An 18,378-nucleotide genomic window follows, 5' to 3' on the forward strand; every position below is an offset into this window, starting at 1 on the left:
ACCCATGGAAAGGGTAATGTTAGGAAAAAGTCAGCACGTCTTCAATCCAGATGCAATTTTTTTTAAAAACATTCTCAATCTACAGTTAGTTAGCTACATGGATTCAGAAGCCCTGGGAAGAGAGGCTGGATCATGTGTCTGTATCTCCATGTGACATTCGGAGACACACAACAGTTGTTCATCCTGTGATTGCGCAGTGTCTAGTCATGAAACAAACCAGTGCAGAAGAAGTGATTTCCCTCTCCCCCACCTATATGCCCGGACACTGGTAAACATTTGAACTATTTTACTTGGGGTGAGTGCATCTTGCCTTTGATATGTCATTGTTGCAAAGATAATAGTCTTTGTTTTGCCTACTGCAGAAAGGCTTTTAGCTGAATGCCCTGCTCTGACCTAAGCCACGCGTGCGTCTCACTGCTTCTGGATCACCTGCTCACTTGCTCCCACAGGTCATAGGTCACCTTTTACTCAGCTACCCCAGTCACCAGGAGATCAGGCCCCACCCCTTACTCATGTGTGTCTCAGGTAGAGCTGATGGAGCTGGATCCTGCCATGGTGCTGCTTCACAAGAAGGAGCACTAGGCAGAGAGTCCCAAAGACAGGGATGGTGGGAGATAGAGGGGAAAGATGGAGAAGGAGGAAAAGAGGAGAGAAGGGGAAAGTGGGGAGGGTGGGGGAGAGACACAGAGACAAACACAGAAAGGCACAGAGACAGAGGGGGGAGTGAGTCTGTGCAGAGAAAGTTGGCATCATGAAAGTGCCATGCTTGCTATTCATCATTAAGGATGTTTTTACCTGATCGCCTTTCTGTCCAATTTCACCATCTGCACCACGTTCTCCTTGGATTCCCTTAGAAGAGAAAAAAAACTCGCTGGGAACCTCACTAAAGGAAGGACATCTCAATCACACATTCCTTCATCCATCCCTTCTTCAACAATCCCTTGTCACAGTTCTGCTGTTGTGCCAAGCAAGGTGACAGCAGACACGGTGGTGAAATGGCTTAGTGGGGCATAGAAGGGGCATCAGGAAATGTCACTGGGAAACATGCTGGGCCTGCCTGTAATCCTGGTGTATCAAATGTCGGTGTCGCTGCAGGCTCTGGACACAGTGAGAAAGCTGGAGGATCTGCTTAGATTTTTAGCTATGGCTGGGGTGTGAGGTAAGCTAGACAGTCCAGGCTGAGGAGCAGAGAATGAATCAGGGGAGAGCACTGGTTTTACCATGGAAAAGAGTTAGGACAGAGGCAGAGCCAGCTTGGTGCCTGCAAGGTTTAGAAAGCAGGTGTGCAGACGAGGAAGGAGCAGTGGAGCTGGTGAGGCCTGGCGCAGTGCTGAGAGCTCAGCTCTGCAGGAAGGCATTCCTGACTCCTGACGTGCGACCCTGATGTCCTCCCAGAATGGGAAGCCTTGCCACTCCAACTCCTGGAAAAAGGTTTTGTTTTGTTCTGTGCTGTTCCAAAGCTTTGAACTCAGGGCCTTGTTTGTGCTGGCACTCAGCTTCTTCACGCACAACTGGGGAGCCACATTTCTGGTGAACTGGAGATGGAATCGGGAAGATTTTTTACTACCTTGTCTGGCTTTGAGCCATGTCCTCAGAAGACAGGACGTGAGGTGGCTAAACTAATTATACCTACCCTATGATGTGTGAGAGAATAAAATCAGATAATAAAACACAGCAATACTTCACACACAGCTCGGAACACAGTGACAGTTTGTAAAGACGAGGTGTTAGTATTCAACTGCTTAGCTCTCATATTAATCCTAGCTTTCTCAATTACTGGGTGTCACTGGTCAAGGTGATTCCACTCTCTATGTCCTTCCAGTGAGTATAGTAACAACAACCTTATTGTCAGGCTATTAGGAGACTTACATGATCTGAAATCTAGGAGGTGCTTAGAGTAGAGATGGGGTCGGTGTTCAGACTTAGGAAACACAATGATCACCTCACCATCACACCATCACCCCCTGGACACCAGCACTGCAGCATCCCTGTCATCATCACCCTCAACATCCTGTCACCATGGCCACCACAACCACCACCGTCCTCTTCCTCTCTCATCATCATCTTCACCACCTCCATCATCATCATCATCATCACCTCCATCACTCTCCACCACCACCACCATCATCTCCTCTTCATCATCACGGGCACTGTCCCCACCACCATCATCATCACCATAGTCACAAGACAGTCAGAACCTACAACCTATCAGAAATACCTCTGAGCCAGGCACCATGGCTCACACCTGTCATCCTAGCTACTCAGGAAGCTGGGATCTGAGGATCACAGTTCAAAGCCAGCCTGGGCACTCAAGTCTGGGAGACTCTTATCTCCAATTAACCACTAAAAAGCCAGAAGTAGCGCTGTGGTTCCAGGGGTAGGGCCGTAGCCTTGACCTGAAGAGCTCAGGGACAACACACAGGCCCAGAGTTCAAGTCCTATGACTGACGACAAAAAAAAAAAAAAAAGTACTTCTGGATCAAGGTTTGAAGCCAACTCTGGCAGGAAAATCTCTGAGGCTCTTATCTCCACTTACCTATCAAAAAAAAGCCAGGAGTGGAGCAATGCATTGTTCAAGTGGTACAATGTTAGTCTTGAACAAACAAGCACATGGGATAGCACCAAGCCCTGAGATGAAGCCCCAGAATGGATACCAAAACCCACAACAACAAAGCTTCTAATATTTCAACTATCCTCCCATCCTGCTTCTGAATCTACTGTGTGAACAGATTGCTAACAAATGCACTAATATAAAAATGCTATTAACAAAACCACTTCAGCCCTTTAAGATGATGCATTATCTAGAAAAGCAGTCTTTAGCCGTATGTCCTTAGCTCTATTCCCACTGCGCCTTATCTTTGTACTCATAGGCAGATCATGTTCCCTTGAGGGTCACAATGCACCCTTCCAGGAAATGAAGCGAGTAGACCAAGCCAGTCTAGGAGAGTCCCTCTGGTCCCATGATGCTCTTTCACACCAAGTCCTTCCCCAGCCTGCCGCAGTTCCCTGCTGTGACTATATACTGACTCTGCTCTCCCCTCCTGGGTAGGTATGGAGGGTGCGGTGAGCTAATGCCTGGACGGTGGTAAAAGGCACTGTTTAGAAAAAGAAAATATGTTGTCGGGGAGAAGGGCCTTTGGCTCAGCACTTTTTTTTTTTGCATGTAATTATGTCCAAAGTGTGTGAACCCAGGGAAAATCATTCATGAGAGGGTAAGAATGCTCGCTCACATTTGTAAGGTAGTCGCCCTCCTCTCATTAAGTGCCAAATTCTTTTTATGCATTCCACTATTGGGCTCTGACTCGCCTCTCCAGCTGATTCATCAGTGTGGAGTGGAGAGAGTAGACCCAATATCCACGCCTTCACTAGGCAGGCCCACACTGCCATACTCTCCTGCATCTTATACCGTGCAACACTCAGGTCTTTGTAAATGATCCATGGACGCTCTGGATGCAGGAGAGCTGGCCTACCCCAGGTCACAAGGATAGTGAGTACCAAGGTCAGACTTAGAACCCAGGTTTTCTTAGCTTAAGGCCACTCCTTCCTTTACACCAGCCATCCCAATTCCGGGAGCTTGGATGAACCAGGTAATAAGAAAGCTGGACACATGCAGGTGTGATGGATTCTCACTCACCTGTGGCCCAGCGATTCCTGGGGGCCCTGGGATGCCTTGGGGTCCAGTGTCTCCCTGTAGCAGGAACAGAGGAGGTGAGGGGAAGAAAGAGTAATGTGAATGTCTGGATCTTACACCCAGAGTCATTATAGACCCATCAGCCTTGTCCCTTTGCTCACTGACTTCTCACTGCCTTCAGCCACTGCCGCTAGCCTGTCTGGCCAAGCCTATGAGCAGGCAGTAATACTAGAGTGGATATGCTTTCATTAGGTGGCACGTGGATGTGGCAGCCACCGAGCCCATCTAATGTTTACACTCCCACATCTACACCCTGAGTAGCTCCTATCTGCACCATCTGAATTCTGTGTGGCCAACAGAAGATGGCACATGTGACAGTGTGTGGCTTCTGAGATCGGTGTACGACATCAGGTTCTCACTGTGGCCCACTTATCCCCAGCCTTGCACTCTGCCTATCCAACCTCACTCCCTGGGAGAAATTAACTTCCGCTTCCTGAAGAAGACAATGCCTTCTATTGGCAGCCAGGCAGGAAGTATTCAGCCAGAAGCCCCAGGAAAGGAAGGAGACTCAGCCCAGCCCAAGAAAGGCCTGAGTCAAAGCCCAGTTAGGCCACTTCTACTTCTTAGAAATTCTGAATGGTTGCTGGTTTGAGTAAACATTCAATGAAGTGACACACATCTGACACCCTTTGAACAGAGAGGGTATCTGCTAACAGTAGGGCTGAATTATGTAACATCTCATTTCCTGTACATGCACTTCACATGTCTGTGCTTTACATGCGCTCACCTTTGCAAGTCTGCTGCATCCTGATCGGTGTCACTCCTGAACTTTCTCTTTAGAGACCTTGTCACTGTGAGTACTTTCTTTCTTTCTTTTTTTATGTGTGTTTAGGTTATGGGGCTTCACCTCGGGCCTGAGCACTGTCTCTGAGCTTTTGAGCTCAACCACCTCCGCTACAGCTCCACTTACACCGTTTCCATGGTTAACTGGAGGTAAGAGTCTCAGGGACATTTCCTGCCAAGGATGACTTTGAATCATGATCCTCGAATGTCAACTTCCTGAGTAGCTAGGCTTACCGGCATGACCCACTGGCCCCAGGCTTCTTTCTATCATTAAATGCATGTAAATCTTTGTAAAAGCAGAAATAAGGGGCAGGGTTGGCAACACGTTAGCAAGTGCCATGGCATGGGTTCAACTGCTCAGTATTGAAAATGGAAAGACAGACACGAAAGCTAAATAAGGTGTTGCTAGTTTTTATAACCAGCAATTCTCTTTCTCAGAGACCAGGATCCACCTCTTTGGAATGTACCTACCAAGGGGAAAAATGGCTCTCTTGCTCAATTTCTGAAGTAGGGTAGCTCTAAAACCACTTTTCATCATGCAGAGGGTGGGTGATACTGCACTTTCCTTTGGATAGGCTGCCATGTGCAGACACAAAGACACCAGGCATCATGGGACTGAGGGAAACCTGTCAGGTGAGTGGTGCTGCTCAGTCTCTTGAGGACTTCTTGCTTGTGAGATGAAATATGAAATTAGAGGCTTCATCCTTGTGGTTATATAAAAGAAGTTTTTTTCTGACTTTGCAATCTCTTAGCAGATTGCCTGGGACATGCATCACATTTTGGTTCAATGCTTTTTCAACATTTCAATTGTTTTTTTCTCTTTCTTCTACTTTTGTGAAGATGTCAGATTTGAGAGAAAATTTTTGTTTCCACCCACCCCCATGCAAAACTGTCTATCCTCCACTCAGCTTGTGAATTCTACAAGAACAAGGTCGGTCTTTTCTTCTAGCTTTCATTAGTCTACCTGCTGTGTGCTATAGAACACTCTCCTAAACCAGTGACTTCAAAGCAATGACTGTGTGAATGGATGAATCGATGGTGGATGGGGATGGTGGATGGACAGAAGGACAAACAGATGAATGGATAAATGGATGGACCCATGTATTCAAAAGACCTACCTTGGTACTTGGCACATTCAAGATGGTCCATTGGATGGATAGAAGGGATAGAAGAAGGTAGGAAATGACCATCAACTCAATATCAATGTCTAAATGTGGATATGTGGTGTGGAATTTTACACTCAACAGTCACCATTTTCTGCAAGTGACAAAGACCCAATGATATCCACTTCCCACATTTCCCTGCAACCCTGTGCCCTCCTGAGGGCTCGAGGCCTCCAAAATTGGATCCGTTTAGGGGCTATGATTGCAATGACCAAGACCAAGTTTTCATTTTTGTCCTTACCTTCTTCCCTTCCACGCCTTCTCTCCCTGGCTTTCCTGGGAGACCCCTGTCTCCTTTAAATCCTGACAAACCAGGGAGGCCCGGGGGTCCGGGTGGGCAGTCACTGCATATGTCCTAGAAGAGGAGAGAGAAAGGAAATGAATAAACAATTCAACAACTTGCAAAGCAGTTCTGGTTTCCAACTGTCTGGATGGAAATTTTCTTTTAGAATGTCAGCCAAGGTGGAAAAGCCAGTGAATAGATGGAGTTATTACTCAGATGACTGAACATTCCGCATTTAGCATGGATGTATCTGGATTTTTCATTCTATTTTCTCCTTCACTGGGGCCAGTCAGACTGAGAGAAGTGTAGTCTGAGAAAATGATGTCAAAATCTGCCTGTAAAATACCTGTTGGCATCAAAGAACAATTAACAGCACCTATTTAAGACAAATACTCAGTGTTATTAAACGCAACATGCTGCGTCCCTGAGGTTAGAGCCCAACAAAGATGAGAATGGACCTCTCCACGATGTGGAAAGGTAAAGTGGTTCTTGAAGAGGAGAACAAAGGAGGCAGCAGACATACACTGCAGGACATCCTCACCTGCGGAGACACACAACTAAGCCTTAGCATTGTGCTGTGCCCAAGGGAAGCATTTCATAAGTGTCCTCTGCAACTGCTTCTATTTCTTCAAGGTAGGTAAAAATGCTGCCCCTGGAGCAAGTTTTATAAGTCTGTCAATTCAGGAATAAGTCTGTCTGATTTCCTGTGTCATGCATGTTAGATCTGACAGTTGACAATACAGAAAGTACTAAGTGAAGCTAGCCTGACCCAGACTCCAGCCACACCCTGCATCCTTTCTTGGGACTACTGCCTCCCTGATCTTTCCTTTAATCCTCCCTCTTTTCCACTCCCTATCTCTTGTTGCTAAGAAGTTAAAAGAGATAATACAATTGTGGCACTGAGAAGAGTGTCAGCACAAAACGAAATGCACAGAACGTGTAAACTTATTATTCAGTTGGGGAAAAAATGCTTGCATGTCATCTGCTCCATGTTGAGCTTGGAGGTTGCAGAGTGTGTGCATCTTGAACACCAGTGCTGTGTCAAAGGCCTGGGAAGGCCTGTGGAAGCTGCTCCCATTCACATTCCAACCTGTGTGTCCTCAGGTGCTTTCAGCATGCATATTGCTGGATTCAAATTCATGAATTTAGATTCCCATGACAGAAATCGGAATGGCCCATCTTCCTTTTACTTGTCTCATTCCTTCTAAATCTTTGAGATTCTGTAAACCACTGCCTCCTCTAAGAAGCCTTCCTGAGAATCTCTGAATGGAGATGAGTCCATTGTGCTCCTAAGACTTCAGGAATTACCATTATTGAAGTATTGTCTTCTTGTAGTAGGTAGATGGGTAGGTAGATGCATACATAGGCAGACAGACAGACAGACACATGACTGGATGGAAGGAAGGAGTAAGGTAAGGAGGGGCAGAAGGAAAAAGGATATATAGACGAACTGGTAAATGTTTGAATGGATGGATGGTTGGGTAGATGGATGGATGGGTGAATGAGTGGTGGATGGATGGATGAATGCATGGATAAATAAGAATAAAGCTAGCCTATAAAGGGGATCCAAATAGGGAAAGAGGAAGTAAAAGTTTCCCTCTTTGCAGATGACATGATTCTGTATTTAAAGAATCCCATAGACTCCACTCCCACGCTTCTTGAGCTGATTTAAAACTTTGGAAGAGTAGCAGGGTATAAAATTAACCCTCAAAAATCAACTGCCTTCCTCGATGCCAACAGTGAGAGGAATGAGGCAACAATCAGGAAAGCAACTCCTTTTGCAATAGTCTCAAAGAAAATAAAGTACCTAGGAAATATCTTAACTAAGAATGTAAAGGACCTTTTTGATGAAAACTTTAAAACCCTGAAAAAGGAAATTAAAGCAGAACTGAGGAAATGGAAAAACCTTCCATGCTCCTAGATTGGAAGAATCAACATCGTGAAAATGACAATCTTGCCAAGGGCTATCTACAAATTTAACGCAATACCCAACAATATCCCAATGTCATTCTTTAAAGAAATAGAAGAAGCAATCCAAAAAAAACCAGGCCTGAAGACCAATGGAATAAAACTGAAGACCCAGATATTAAACCACAGACCTATGGCCACCTAATCTTTGACAAGGGAGCCAAAAAAAAAAAAAACAGAATGGAAGAAAGACAGCCTCTTCAACAAGTGGTGCTGGCAGAACTGGTTAAGTACCTGCAGAAAACTAAAGTTGGATCCTTCTTTGTCACCCTGCACTAGGATTAACTCCAAATGGATCAAAGACCTGGAGGTAAAAGCCGACACACTGAAAACTTTACAAGAAGGAATAGGAGACACACTAGGCCTCCATGGCAGAGGTTGAAACTTTCTTAATAAGGACCAAGAATCACAACAAATCAGAGAAAGGCTGGATAAGTGTAACTGCATTAAACTGCAGAGCTTTTGTATGGCAAAGGACATAGCTAGTAAATTAATTAGGAAGCCTACAGAATGGGAGAAGATCTTCACCAACCATACAACAGACAAAGGCCTCATATCTAAAATATATTAACAGCTCAAAAAATTGAATAACTCCAAAACTAATCTCCAAAGTAACAACCATCCCATTAAAAGATGAGCCAAAGACTTAAGAGTCTTCTCTGAAGAAGAAACAAAAATGGCCTATAGACACATGAAGAAATGCTTGACATCTCTGGTCATAAAAGAAATGCAAATCAAAACAACTCTAAGATTCCACCTCACTCAGTTAGAATGGCCAGGATCAGGAAAACTAACAACAGATGCTGGTGGGGATGTGGCCAGGAGGGATCACTACTACACTGCTGGTGGGAGTGCAAACTCATTCAACCACTATGGAAAGCAGTATGGCAGTGCCTCAAAAGACTAAACATAGAGCTCCCCTATGACCCAGCAATTCCACTACTAGGCATTTACCCAATTGTCCAGAAAAAAAGGACAGACCAAATCCACTAGCACAACAATGTTCATTGCAGCATTATTCTCCATAGCAAAGATATGGAACCAACCCAGATGTCCCTCAGTTGATGAGTGGATCAACAAAACGTGGTATTTGTACACAATGGAATTCTATGCAGCTGTCAGAATGATATTGCCCCATTTGTTAGGAAATGGAAAGACTTAGAAAAAAATCATATTAAGTGAAGTAAGCCAGACTCAAAGGAACATAGGCTCAATGGTTTCCCTCATTCGTCACGATCAGTAGAAACCTTGGGCTCTCCTTGCAGAGATTTGCAATACAGCAAAACCTAGATACATAAGGCCATATAGTATGACGCTAAATGAAAGGACCTCTAGGATATAGAAACAAAAGCCATAGAGTGATTGTTGTCCTCATTGTACTATGTTATCTCTCATCTCTTTTGCTGTCCCTTGGTTATCTCATATTGTTACAGTATCTCACTTTGTCATCTGATATATTGGATATATTTGTATTTGGTTATTGAAATTGGATAGGGAAGGGGGGGAAACAAGATGAGGGATGGGGGGAAGGAAATGGGGACCAAGACATGAGAAAGGGTATCAATGTATGTGAATTAATGCACCTTCTATCTGGTGAATATAATGTAACCCTTCTATTAATTACAATAAACATATATGTAAAAAAGAATAAAGCTAGCCTAAAGCAGCAATAATTTAGGCTGTGAAGACTTTACTGAACTTGGACTCAAGTCATTAGGAACGATGCTTAGCAGTGATTCTAGCATCAAGAGATTACATTTGAGAATTAAAAATCATATTGTTTTCCTATTTCTTTCCAATTCCCAGTACATCTGTTTGCCTGGGTCTGTCTTATCTTCCAGTTATGCAAGGTTGTTCCTTGAAGATTAGACTGTAAGTAGACCCAGATGTACTTCCCAAACATCCCCAGGGCACTGGAGTCAACCCACTGGCCCAGCCTAAGAGTTCTGTGGGCATGGAGTGAGGTTCGTCCATCCCCAGACCCAGTCAGCTGTAAAAGTAAATCAATACTGAATGAAATCCTATTGTTGTACCACAAATGTGTTCTGCTCATCTAACCTTTTGTAGATATCTGAATCTCAGTTCAGTATTCCCATCAGAGCACTGTGTAGCTTTCAGCTCTCTAGGCGGGGTACAGGAAGCTCATTAGCTGCCTGTATTTTATCAGAGAGCTGGCAAGGTGGTTTAGTGCAATGGCTCTGGAGTTGTTCACATTGGGTTTAAGTCTTGTTCCTGCCACCACTAAGCTCTATGGCCTTAAAACAAGAAACTTAAACTATCCATGCTTAACTGCGTTCCCTGTAAAATGCATGCAGAATGCACCACAGAGCTCCTCACTGATCAGATGAAATCATACATGCCAGACAGTTGACTAATGGAGACTTCCTGTAAGTGGCCTCTCTGGACTCAGACCCAATTATGGAATTTCATTTAACAAGGACCCACACAAGATGAACCTTCTACTCAGGCATTGTTCCAATGACCAGAATGAGCTATAGAATTGCTAGAAAACTCTCCAGGGCAGAGGTCAATATGCCATAATAAAAAAAAATGCCTCCTCCCTCCGCCATGGAGACAGCTGCCACCACTCACCTGGATTAAACCAGCAGGCTTTAACCTACGTCATCAAGCCAGCAACAACTGACTAATCCTGGGAAGTAGATGTGGTTAATTCGGCAACCTTAGCCTAACCCACACTGCTCACAACTCATTTTCAAGCTCAGTGTATCTTCATGGGCTAAGGAGGTCCCTGGGGTCTACCCTGACTGCAGATTTTCACATCCCTGTCAGGTTCCAGTGCTCAGATGAACATCCAGTAATTGCTACAAGAAATTAACCCAGCTAAATATCTGTCTATGCTTTGGCTGGGGGTGTGGTGCAGACCCTCACAGCATTCATGCCAGCGATTATTGGCATGAGGACTGCGATATGTTAGGGTTGGAGACCCTAGGGCAGGGGATGGATGGAAACCCAGCTTTTCCACAGCCACAGAAGTATGAAGAGTGGCTGAGGTTAATAAAAGCCTATAATAAAAAAAGGCACTGAATCACTAGTGATTTCTTGTCTTGTCCTTGATGACAAGGGGGGAAAAGTCCTATCAATAAAAATCTTGAAAGATTGCTCTGCTACTCATTTTTAATAAAATGTATAATATTCCATTGAGCCATCTCAATGTGTAGGGAGATTAAGAGTGAGTCCCAATCTTATGAAAAGTTTTCATAACTTTTCGTTTTCTTCGTGTGGTTTTCTGCATGAAGTGGGGCATTATCCAGTGCTTCAAAAGTATATATAAGAAACCCCCCATTGAAATGCATGTTATCTGTAAAATGAAACTCTTCCCTCATCTCTTGTTCATGGCCTTTCTCACCTTGTTTAAGGCCTGAGGTCTGTGGGCAGGCAGTTGGTACCTTCACAGTTCAGCCTTCAGATGCAGCTATGCCCTGCCTTGTCTAAGCTGAAACTCTAAGGCTATGTATTCCTCACAAGTAACACAAAGTTCTAGAAAGCAGGTAAATCTGTACCAATTTGGCCCTGTGCTGGCTATAGCCCAGCAACCAGTGTCACCTACTCATTTGCTTACGGCCCTGTAAGCAGCAGAACCTGTAAGCCAGTTGCTGGATTCTGCCTCAGTGCCTTTTCTGCATGTGAGGGAGAAAACTCCTGTGTTGAGATTAAGGCCATCCTTTGACCTTGGAGCTGGATTCTATTGCCAGAACATTCTGCCTTGTCCCCTGGCTTTCCCAGTGTCTCGTGCCTCTTATATACAAAACAAGAATATGAATAGTACCTACCTCATGGAATATGAAAGCTGAGAGATGCACAGATGAAAAGTAGCATTGTCTAGAACATTCTGTCCCATATCAACATTGGCTCAGGAGAGGGCCACCAGCTCATATGTGAGCATTAAGTCCTTGAAAAGTCTGACCAAGGATCTGAATTTTTAATTGTATTCATTTCAGTTTTAACGGAGACACATGCATGTAGCTAGTGGTTGCCACATTAAAGGGCATGATGTTAGTGCTCGGGTGGGCATACATTATGAATTCTCAACCAAGGCTGCTGCTGCTAATGCCATCATAGATTTATTCAGAGGGAAAAAAAATGCTTAACTCTGTAATATCCCATCACCATTTTTTCCATGCACATGCAATTTTACCTTAACCAAGAGATTTATGTCCCCTGGAGACAGCACTGAAGAAGAACCCTGGTAAAGTAAGAATAAATAAATGCACACACTCATATAGTCACTATATTCCATGCACCTTCAGAAAACAAGTGCCCTACGAAGTGCAAGCTGTAGTTCATAGTGTATGTCTGCCTGAATGGTGCACAGGAGGCCAGCTGATGCCCCAAGCAGAGGGGCCACCAAGACTCTCCTCTTCCACAGCATTGGCTCAGGCTGCCAGCCCTACCCAGGCCTCAAGGTCTCCGGACCTTTCAGGTCTCTTCCCACTCATGCCTTCTCTTCACCTGATGGAAGCCATGAGGGCATGCCATGCCTATGTGACAGACACCTGGAAGCCACACACGAGCCAGCTTCCTGTGGCAGCAGCTTGTACATGGTGCCAGGCAGTGTAGCTGGGAGAGAGACGTGCTGGCTTGCATGACCCCGTGGAGAACGGGAGCTGGACACGTCTGCCTGGCCTGGCCTCTCCCCAAGACCCTCCCCTAAATATTTCTTGTGCTACACTGAACATGCTCCTCCTTGCTGTAATGAGACATAGGCATGGGTAGAACAGCATTTCCATGGTTGCAGTTCCTTTGTGAAACTGAGAGGGGTCTTGGGAGCCCTGGTGCAGTGATTCTCCTTAGTGAGACCACAGAGTTCCTGAAAGCCATGTGTGGCGCCACATATGGAGGTATATCCATGAATTTTAATGGGCTCTAAAATATATCTGTGTATCTATCTATCTATCTATCTACCATCTATTTGCCTACTTATCTATCAATATCTAACAATATCTGCCTACCTACCAACCTATCATCTATTTACATACCTATCAACATCTAGCTATCAACATCTATGGATATCTATCTACCTACCTACCCACCCACCCACCTAACAATATCCATCCATTTATCTACCAGTGATCTGTATCTATGCCTCTATTTCTGTATCTATCTCTCGTTTCTCTCCCTTTTTCCCTCTCCCTCTCCCTCCCTCCCTCCTTCTTTTTCTCCTCCACACCCTCTCCAGCATCCTTTTGTGTGGTGATGAGACAACCACAATGTCACATTGTCAGCTGTCCTCTGATGACTTACTTTGTTTTGTAGAACAATGTCAGGGTCACAGTGTGGCCATAATGTTTTAAGCTTTTGTTTCTTTGCCTGGCACCTTCCTTAAGGCCTAACCCTTGAGTGAAGCTATGCTTCTGTGAGGCATATCCTTGGCTGAGGCTGGCTCCAGGGAGGAGAAAAGGTAAGTTCCTTCTCACTCACAGCACAGATTTATGCATATCTCCCCAGAAGATCTTCAGTGAAAAGGTTCCAGGATCCACAAAGACAAACCTGGTCCTGGTCTCTGCTGGGTCCATCAACTCATGGAAGAGAGAGATGGTGGCCTTGAGCTCAAGGGGAACTCTGTGCCTGAGTCCTTACTTGAAACCAGCAGCAGGCCAGGCTTGCCATGGAGGCAGGTAGCCCCTCAGAGCCATTCCAGGGGAAGGCTCTGCCCCAATGAGCATGGATATCTCACACCAGCCCACAATCCTCCAGCTTGACAGCCACCCTCTCTCCCATCCTAACAGCACCTTGAGTGGACTAACTCCTCCCATATCTACACAGCTGGCAGGAACGGCCAGACCTGTTCACCCCTAGAGAAGCCACCATGCCCTGCTTATCTGCCTCAACCATTGGCCCTTCTCTGGCACAGGCTACTTAGCCAGAGAATTGAAGGTGTTACACTTCAGGGAAACCTGAAGAAGAGAATTGGACTGTGGCTACACTACCAAGGACCTGGCTTCCATAGTAGCCTATGTCCCTTCAAGCTTCTACGGCTTCCCACTAGATGTTTCTGACAACCTAAGTAATGCCAAAACGGCAATCCATACCAAAGGCTGAAAGAAGAAAGTTGGTAATTTAAAATGGAGGTTCCTAGCATCCATTTTCTCTCTCTCTCAGTGCCTGTCCTTTCAGGCATATTCCATGCCAAAGGAAGCTGAGTTCCTGGGATGGGTTCCTGCTGGCTGTGACTGAGTTTGACCAGAGGGACACACTTTCAGGGGACCAGGGCAGGGGGCAGGAAGAGGGGGGTATGGGAAGTGTACCCTCTCTACCTCAGGCCACTCTTTCTAGCCATAGCTTTGAATCTACTTCTACCATTCCTTCTTTATCTTACCATTCTAGCTCTCATCTAGCTTTGAAAATAGGCACCATGGTGGAACAAACTCTCGACTGTGGCTCTAAGTCCTGTGCATTCCATATCATTTTTCTCTGCTCAGAGATCTGAAAAAGTCCCCTTGCTTATCTCAAGCTGTCTGAATTGTGCTTTATTTTTCACTGGAGCCCTGCTTGATAGTCAACATTTCTCCAGAACTGAAAGATGACATACGGGCTTTCCTGGTGGCCCTCTTTCTCCTGGATTTCCTGGTGCACCCTAAGAAAAGAAAAGAAAGAAAGGAAGACTATGATAACTGAGATAGGCATGTAATCTTGATCCACTCTATGCCCCCCCATCTCCTCTGCAAACCTCTCAATCGACCAAGTATAATTTGGTGGAGGAAAAAATTCAATCAACTCTGAAGATAAATACTGATCAAAAACTGACAGGAGAGCACAAAGTGTTTAAAGGCGTTGGGCCTTCCTGAAAACCCTTGACTGGACTGCACCACTGCCTATGTGGCTGAGCAAGTCCAGGAGAAAGTAGGCAATCCCGTGACGCTGGTGATGACATTCCCCTCTACTTACGTCCTGACCAGCTGGTCCCTGGGGGCCGGGGAACCCTGGTAAGCCTCGAGACCCCTGATGGAAAAGGAGACAAGACACCCCCCCATGTGAGCAAACAAAGGCTTCTCTTTCTTGGCAAGAGGGGGCTCACACTTTTGATTCACATATCAGAAGCATGCTCACATATTTCTCAATGTGTTCCACACACAGAGTGCTCAGGAAACCTTCACTTCAAGCCTAAAAACCTAGGCAAGTGGAAGAGACAGCTGTGGCATGGCCTAGGTACAAGTCTTGCATGCACTCTTGCATATCAGGGCGGCTGATGGATAAAGTAAGGCCCCTGGCCCAAATCTTTGGCACAATGTTCAGAGCATGTATGGCATTCAAAAGTATAAAAGAAATTTAGTCCCCTACTTTAGAAAATTTCTGGCCCAAATCAGAGAATTGTACACATTCTTCATTTCATTTAAGATGTTTCCTTTAATGGAACAGCAGATGGAAATCAGCTCTTCTGAAAGGCATTTTTTTTCGTTCCTTGCTATGCACGAGCTGACCTTGTGTGTTCTAGAACTTTTACAGACCTCCCCTTACAACCACCCTTCATCTTGAATCCCATCTTCCTCACCTCCTCTTTGCATGACATTTTCTGGGCCCTATCAGTTAATTGCTCTGTGTCTCAACTTCTTTATCAAAATGGCTATAAAAATCCCTTCCCCCCTTTTTCAGAAATCCTATGAATCAATATAATTTCAAATATGTGCACATGACATGGTTATGATGTCTCTCCCAGCTGCTAACATGATGGTTTCTTCCACTAGGATGCACTTATACACATTTACATTTTCATGGTAAATGTATATATTTTCTATCACAAGCCTTTGCCACTCCTAAGATAAAAGCTTATATTGATCTCTCCTGTTGTCCGTTAAGTCTGCTCAGTGGCTCACTGGTCTTGCTGTGCCCTTGTTATGTACAAAGAGAATTCACCTCATTTGCTCAGAGTGATATGGCTGGGCGGCTGGTGGGGGCAATAAAGCTACAATTTTAAAAAATCAGCTCCTTGGGGCCAGGCGCATATAGTCTAGTGGTAGAGTGCTTACCTCACCTGCATAAAGCCCTGGGTTCAATTCCTCAGTACCACATTCTCAGAAAAATGCCAAAAGTGGTGCTGTGGCTCAAGTGGCAGAGTTCTAGCCTTGAGCAAAATGTGTCCAAGGACAGTGCCCAGGCCCTGAGTTCAAGCCCCATGACTGGCAAAAAAAAATCAGCTCCTCTAAAATTGTGACTCCTTAAATTGTGCCTGTCCTTATGATAAGGAGTTGCCCAAAAGTAAAGTCAGTCTCATCAAGCCTAATCCTAAAATGGGCACACTGAGTCAGATGGTCCACTATCCCTTCTACTGATGTCTGTTCCTACGTCAAACCCTTTCCCACAGGTCAGCGCTCCCGTTTTAGAGTGTCACACCATCTCAGGTTAGGAACTTTCACAAGTTATTTTAGTTGTTGGTGCCTCCATTTTTAAGTGCCTTTGATTCGAGTGGAATGCTTCCCATAGGGACCCACTTAAAGCATACTATACCGGGGGGCCTTTGTCTCCGGGTGGTCCAGATGGGCCCTAAGAAACAAAGAAGCAAATCAGTAGACAACTCAGTGATGAAATGGTCATTCAAACCCTGCTGTGCTGCTCCTGCCTAAGCCACGATCTTGACTGTCCCAGAAAACATCTCTAATTTCCTCTCACCTCGAAGCCACGTTGCCACCTGTTGCTCACCCACAAATGCTGAGCTTCTGCATTTCCCCCTGAACTTGTGGCACCCTGCCCAAACTCTCAATTGGATTTCTGAGATCCAAGCCACATCCTCTCCATAGCTCAGGGGTGCCCTGGCTTTAACCACTCAGGACGGGCTGAGTACACCCAGGTCACAGTGAAGATGCTCAAGGACAAATTCAGGTCTCCCAGAAGCATTTCTGCCTGTGCCCCTCAGGGTCTTTGCTATGCTGGCATTTTTGCAGAAAGGCATTCCTTTCTGTTTATATAATATTGCTCTTACTGTAGATGTCTCTGTCTTGGAAAGTGCTTCCGGTTGGAATTAGTCCCACTTTCCACCATCATCGCAGGGCATCCTGCACAGTCACTGCAGCAAAGCCCAGAAGAAGGTCCTGGGTCCTCCCGTGAGGGAGCAAAGGTTGTGCACAAATGCCCAAATCCTTATAGTACTTTAGACCAGGTAACCTACAAGCCTACCCACTAAACATACCATGAAGCAATCTGACAAAAACAGAGTGAGTTCCTTCTTAAGTGCAGGTTGAATCCTAGGGAAAGTAGGGGAAAACACCAAAGACCTAAAGGCAGTGGTGTCAGAAAATCATTACCCAATTATATGGTTTGCCTGGATGGGAGTGGAGCCCTAAGGGCTAGATAGGGACAAGAAAAAGTCCTTCTTTGGACTAAGCTACTGCAACCAGATAAAAGGGAAGGTCTTTAATGATTTATAATAGGTGTCTAGTTACATTTTATCTGTAAAGGGACAGTGAATATCATACCTTTATATGACAGAGTCCTGATCACGAATGAACTCTGCCACCGAGGAGCTGACATCTACAGACACGAGCATTTACACTTGGCCTTCTCTCTGTACTATACTGAGTGAGCAGAAAATAAAGACTTCTCTATTAAGAAGTGCTCCAATGGATAAAGAAAGAATTAATGGAACAAGAATGGCTCCAGGTATCCATTAGCTCTCTCATTCTCTGCCTCCAGGTGTGACTGCAGTTGTTGTACACATGGGGAGGCCATGGGCACAGAAGTGCAGAGGCGGAAAACTCAAGGTGTGGAAAGAAGAAGTGAGCTCCTGCTCACTGCTCCTCATCCATAGCCCCGCTCTAACACTCACTCGAAGCCAGAACGTTGGGCTCCATTCTTCTGCTACAGATGGAAAGGCTGAAGCTAAATGGCATCAAGTGAAGCAGGTAAAATTATGAGCTCAGAGTTGCACCTCCTTCCTGCTTGGTTCAAAGGCCATTGTAACACCTGAGTTTGCCATTGTAATGGACCAACACCTGTGCATCTGAACTGTGTGCATCTCAAAGAAGTCCCGTGGGGCTGTATACCATTCCTTAAGGGAAGGGGCAGTGCACCACTGCCACGAGGAATGATGCCAATTTAGCATCCTTTTTGTTTTCAAATTAAATTCCATGGTCTACCACGAACATTGAACTCTTTTATTAATCTAGGCTACAAATGCTTTCTTATGTTATCTAATATAAGCTCTACTTCGCTGGATGGATTTTGTGCTCTAAGATAATCATTTTAGATCTTAGCTTCATGAAAACTTATCATTGGACCTGAAGTAGGCACCTTAGCCTATCTGAACTTTATTGTAACACAAAACTAAATCATCCCTTGGCCTTATGAATCAGAAATGCAAGCAGATTACCAATCAGAAATACAAAACAGCCTAGGGCCTAGCCTATAAATAGCAGTCTCACAGCTCTTCTGTTTATCAACTTGTAAAACACAAAAAGGGTCCAACTGTACAGTCATTTTCTAGTGTTCTTCCTAAATTAAAAGCCTAATTATCTTTAACGTTTACCATTTTCTAAAGT

The 18,378-nt window shown here is 45.0% G+C and overlaps 1 protein-coding gene across 3 annotated transcripts in view; it reads right to left on the reverse strand.

The window, feature by feature from the left end:
- Positions 1–18,378, reverse strand: part of Col22a1 (collagen type XXII alpha 1 chain) — a 159,317-nt gene that overhangs the window by 37,648 nt on the left and 103,291 nt on the right. For all 3 annotated transcript variants that reach the window (XM_090339454.1, XM_090339455.1, XM_090339453.1), the window contains 7 exons: positions 16,352–16,387; positions 14,795–14,848; positions 14,439–14,483; positions 12,045–12,092; positions 5,879–5,992; positions 3,635–3,688; positions 796–849 (listed from right to left, as the gene is read on the reverse strand). In XM_090339454.1, the coding sequence (XP_090195580.1) occupies positions 796–849; positions 3,635–3,688; positions 5,879–5,992; positions 12,045–12,092; positions 14,439–14,483; positions 14,795–14,848; positions 16,352–16,387 (405 nt within the window). The remainder of the gene's footprint in view (positions 1–795; positions 850–3,634; positions 3,689–5,878; positions 5,993–12,044; positions 12,093–14,438; positions 14,484–14,794; positions 14,849–16,351; positions 16,388–18,378) is intronic.

The sequence above is a fragment of the Megascapheus bottae genome, chromosome 9, assembly GCF_031878675.1.
Source record: "Megascapheus bottae isolate mThoBot1 chromosome 9, mThoBot2.hap1, whole genome shotgun sequence".
Lineage (NCBI taxonomy): Eukaryota > Metazoa > Chordata > Mammalia > Rodentia > Geomyidae > Megascapheus > Megascapheus bottae.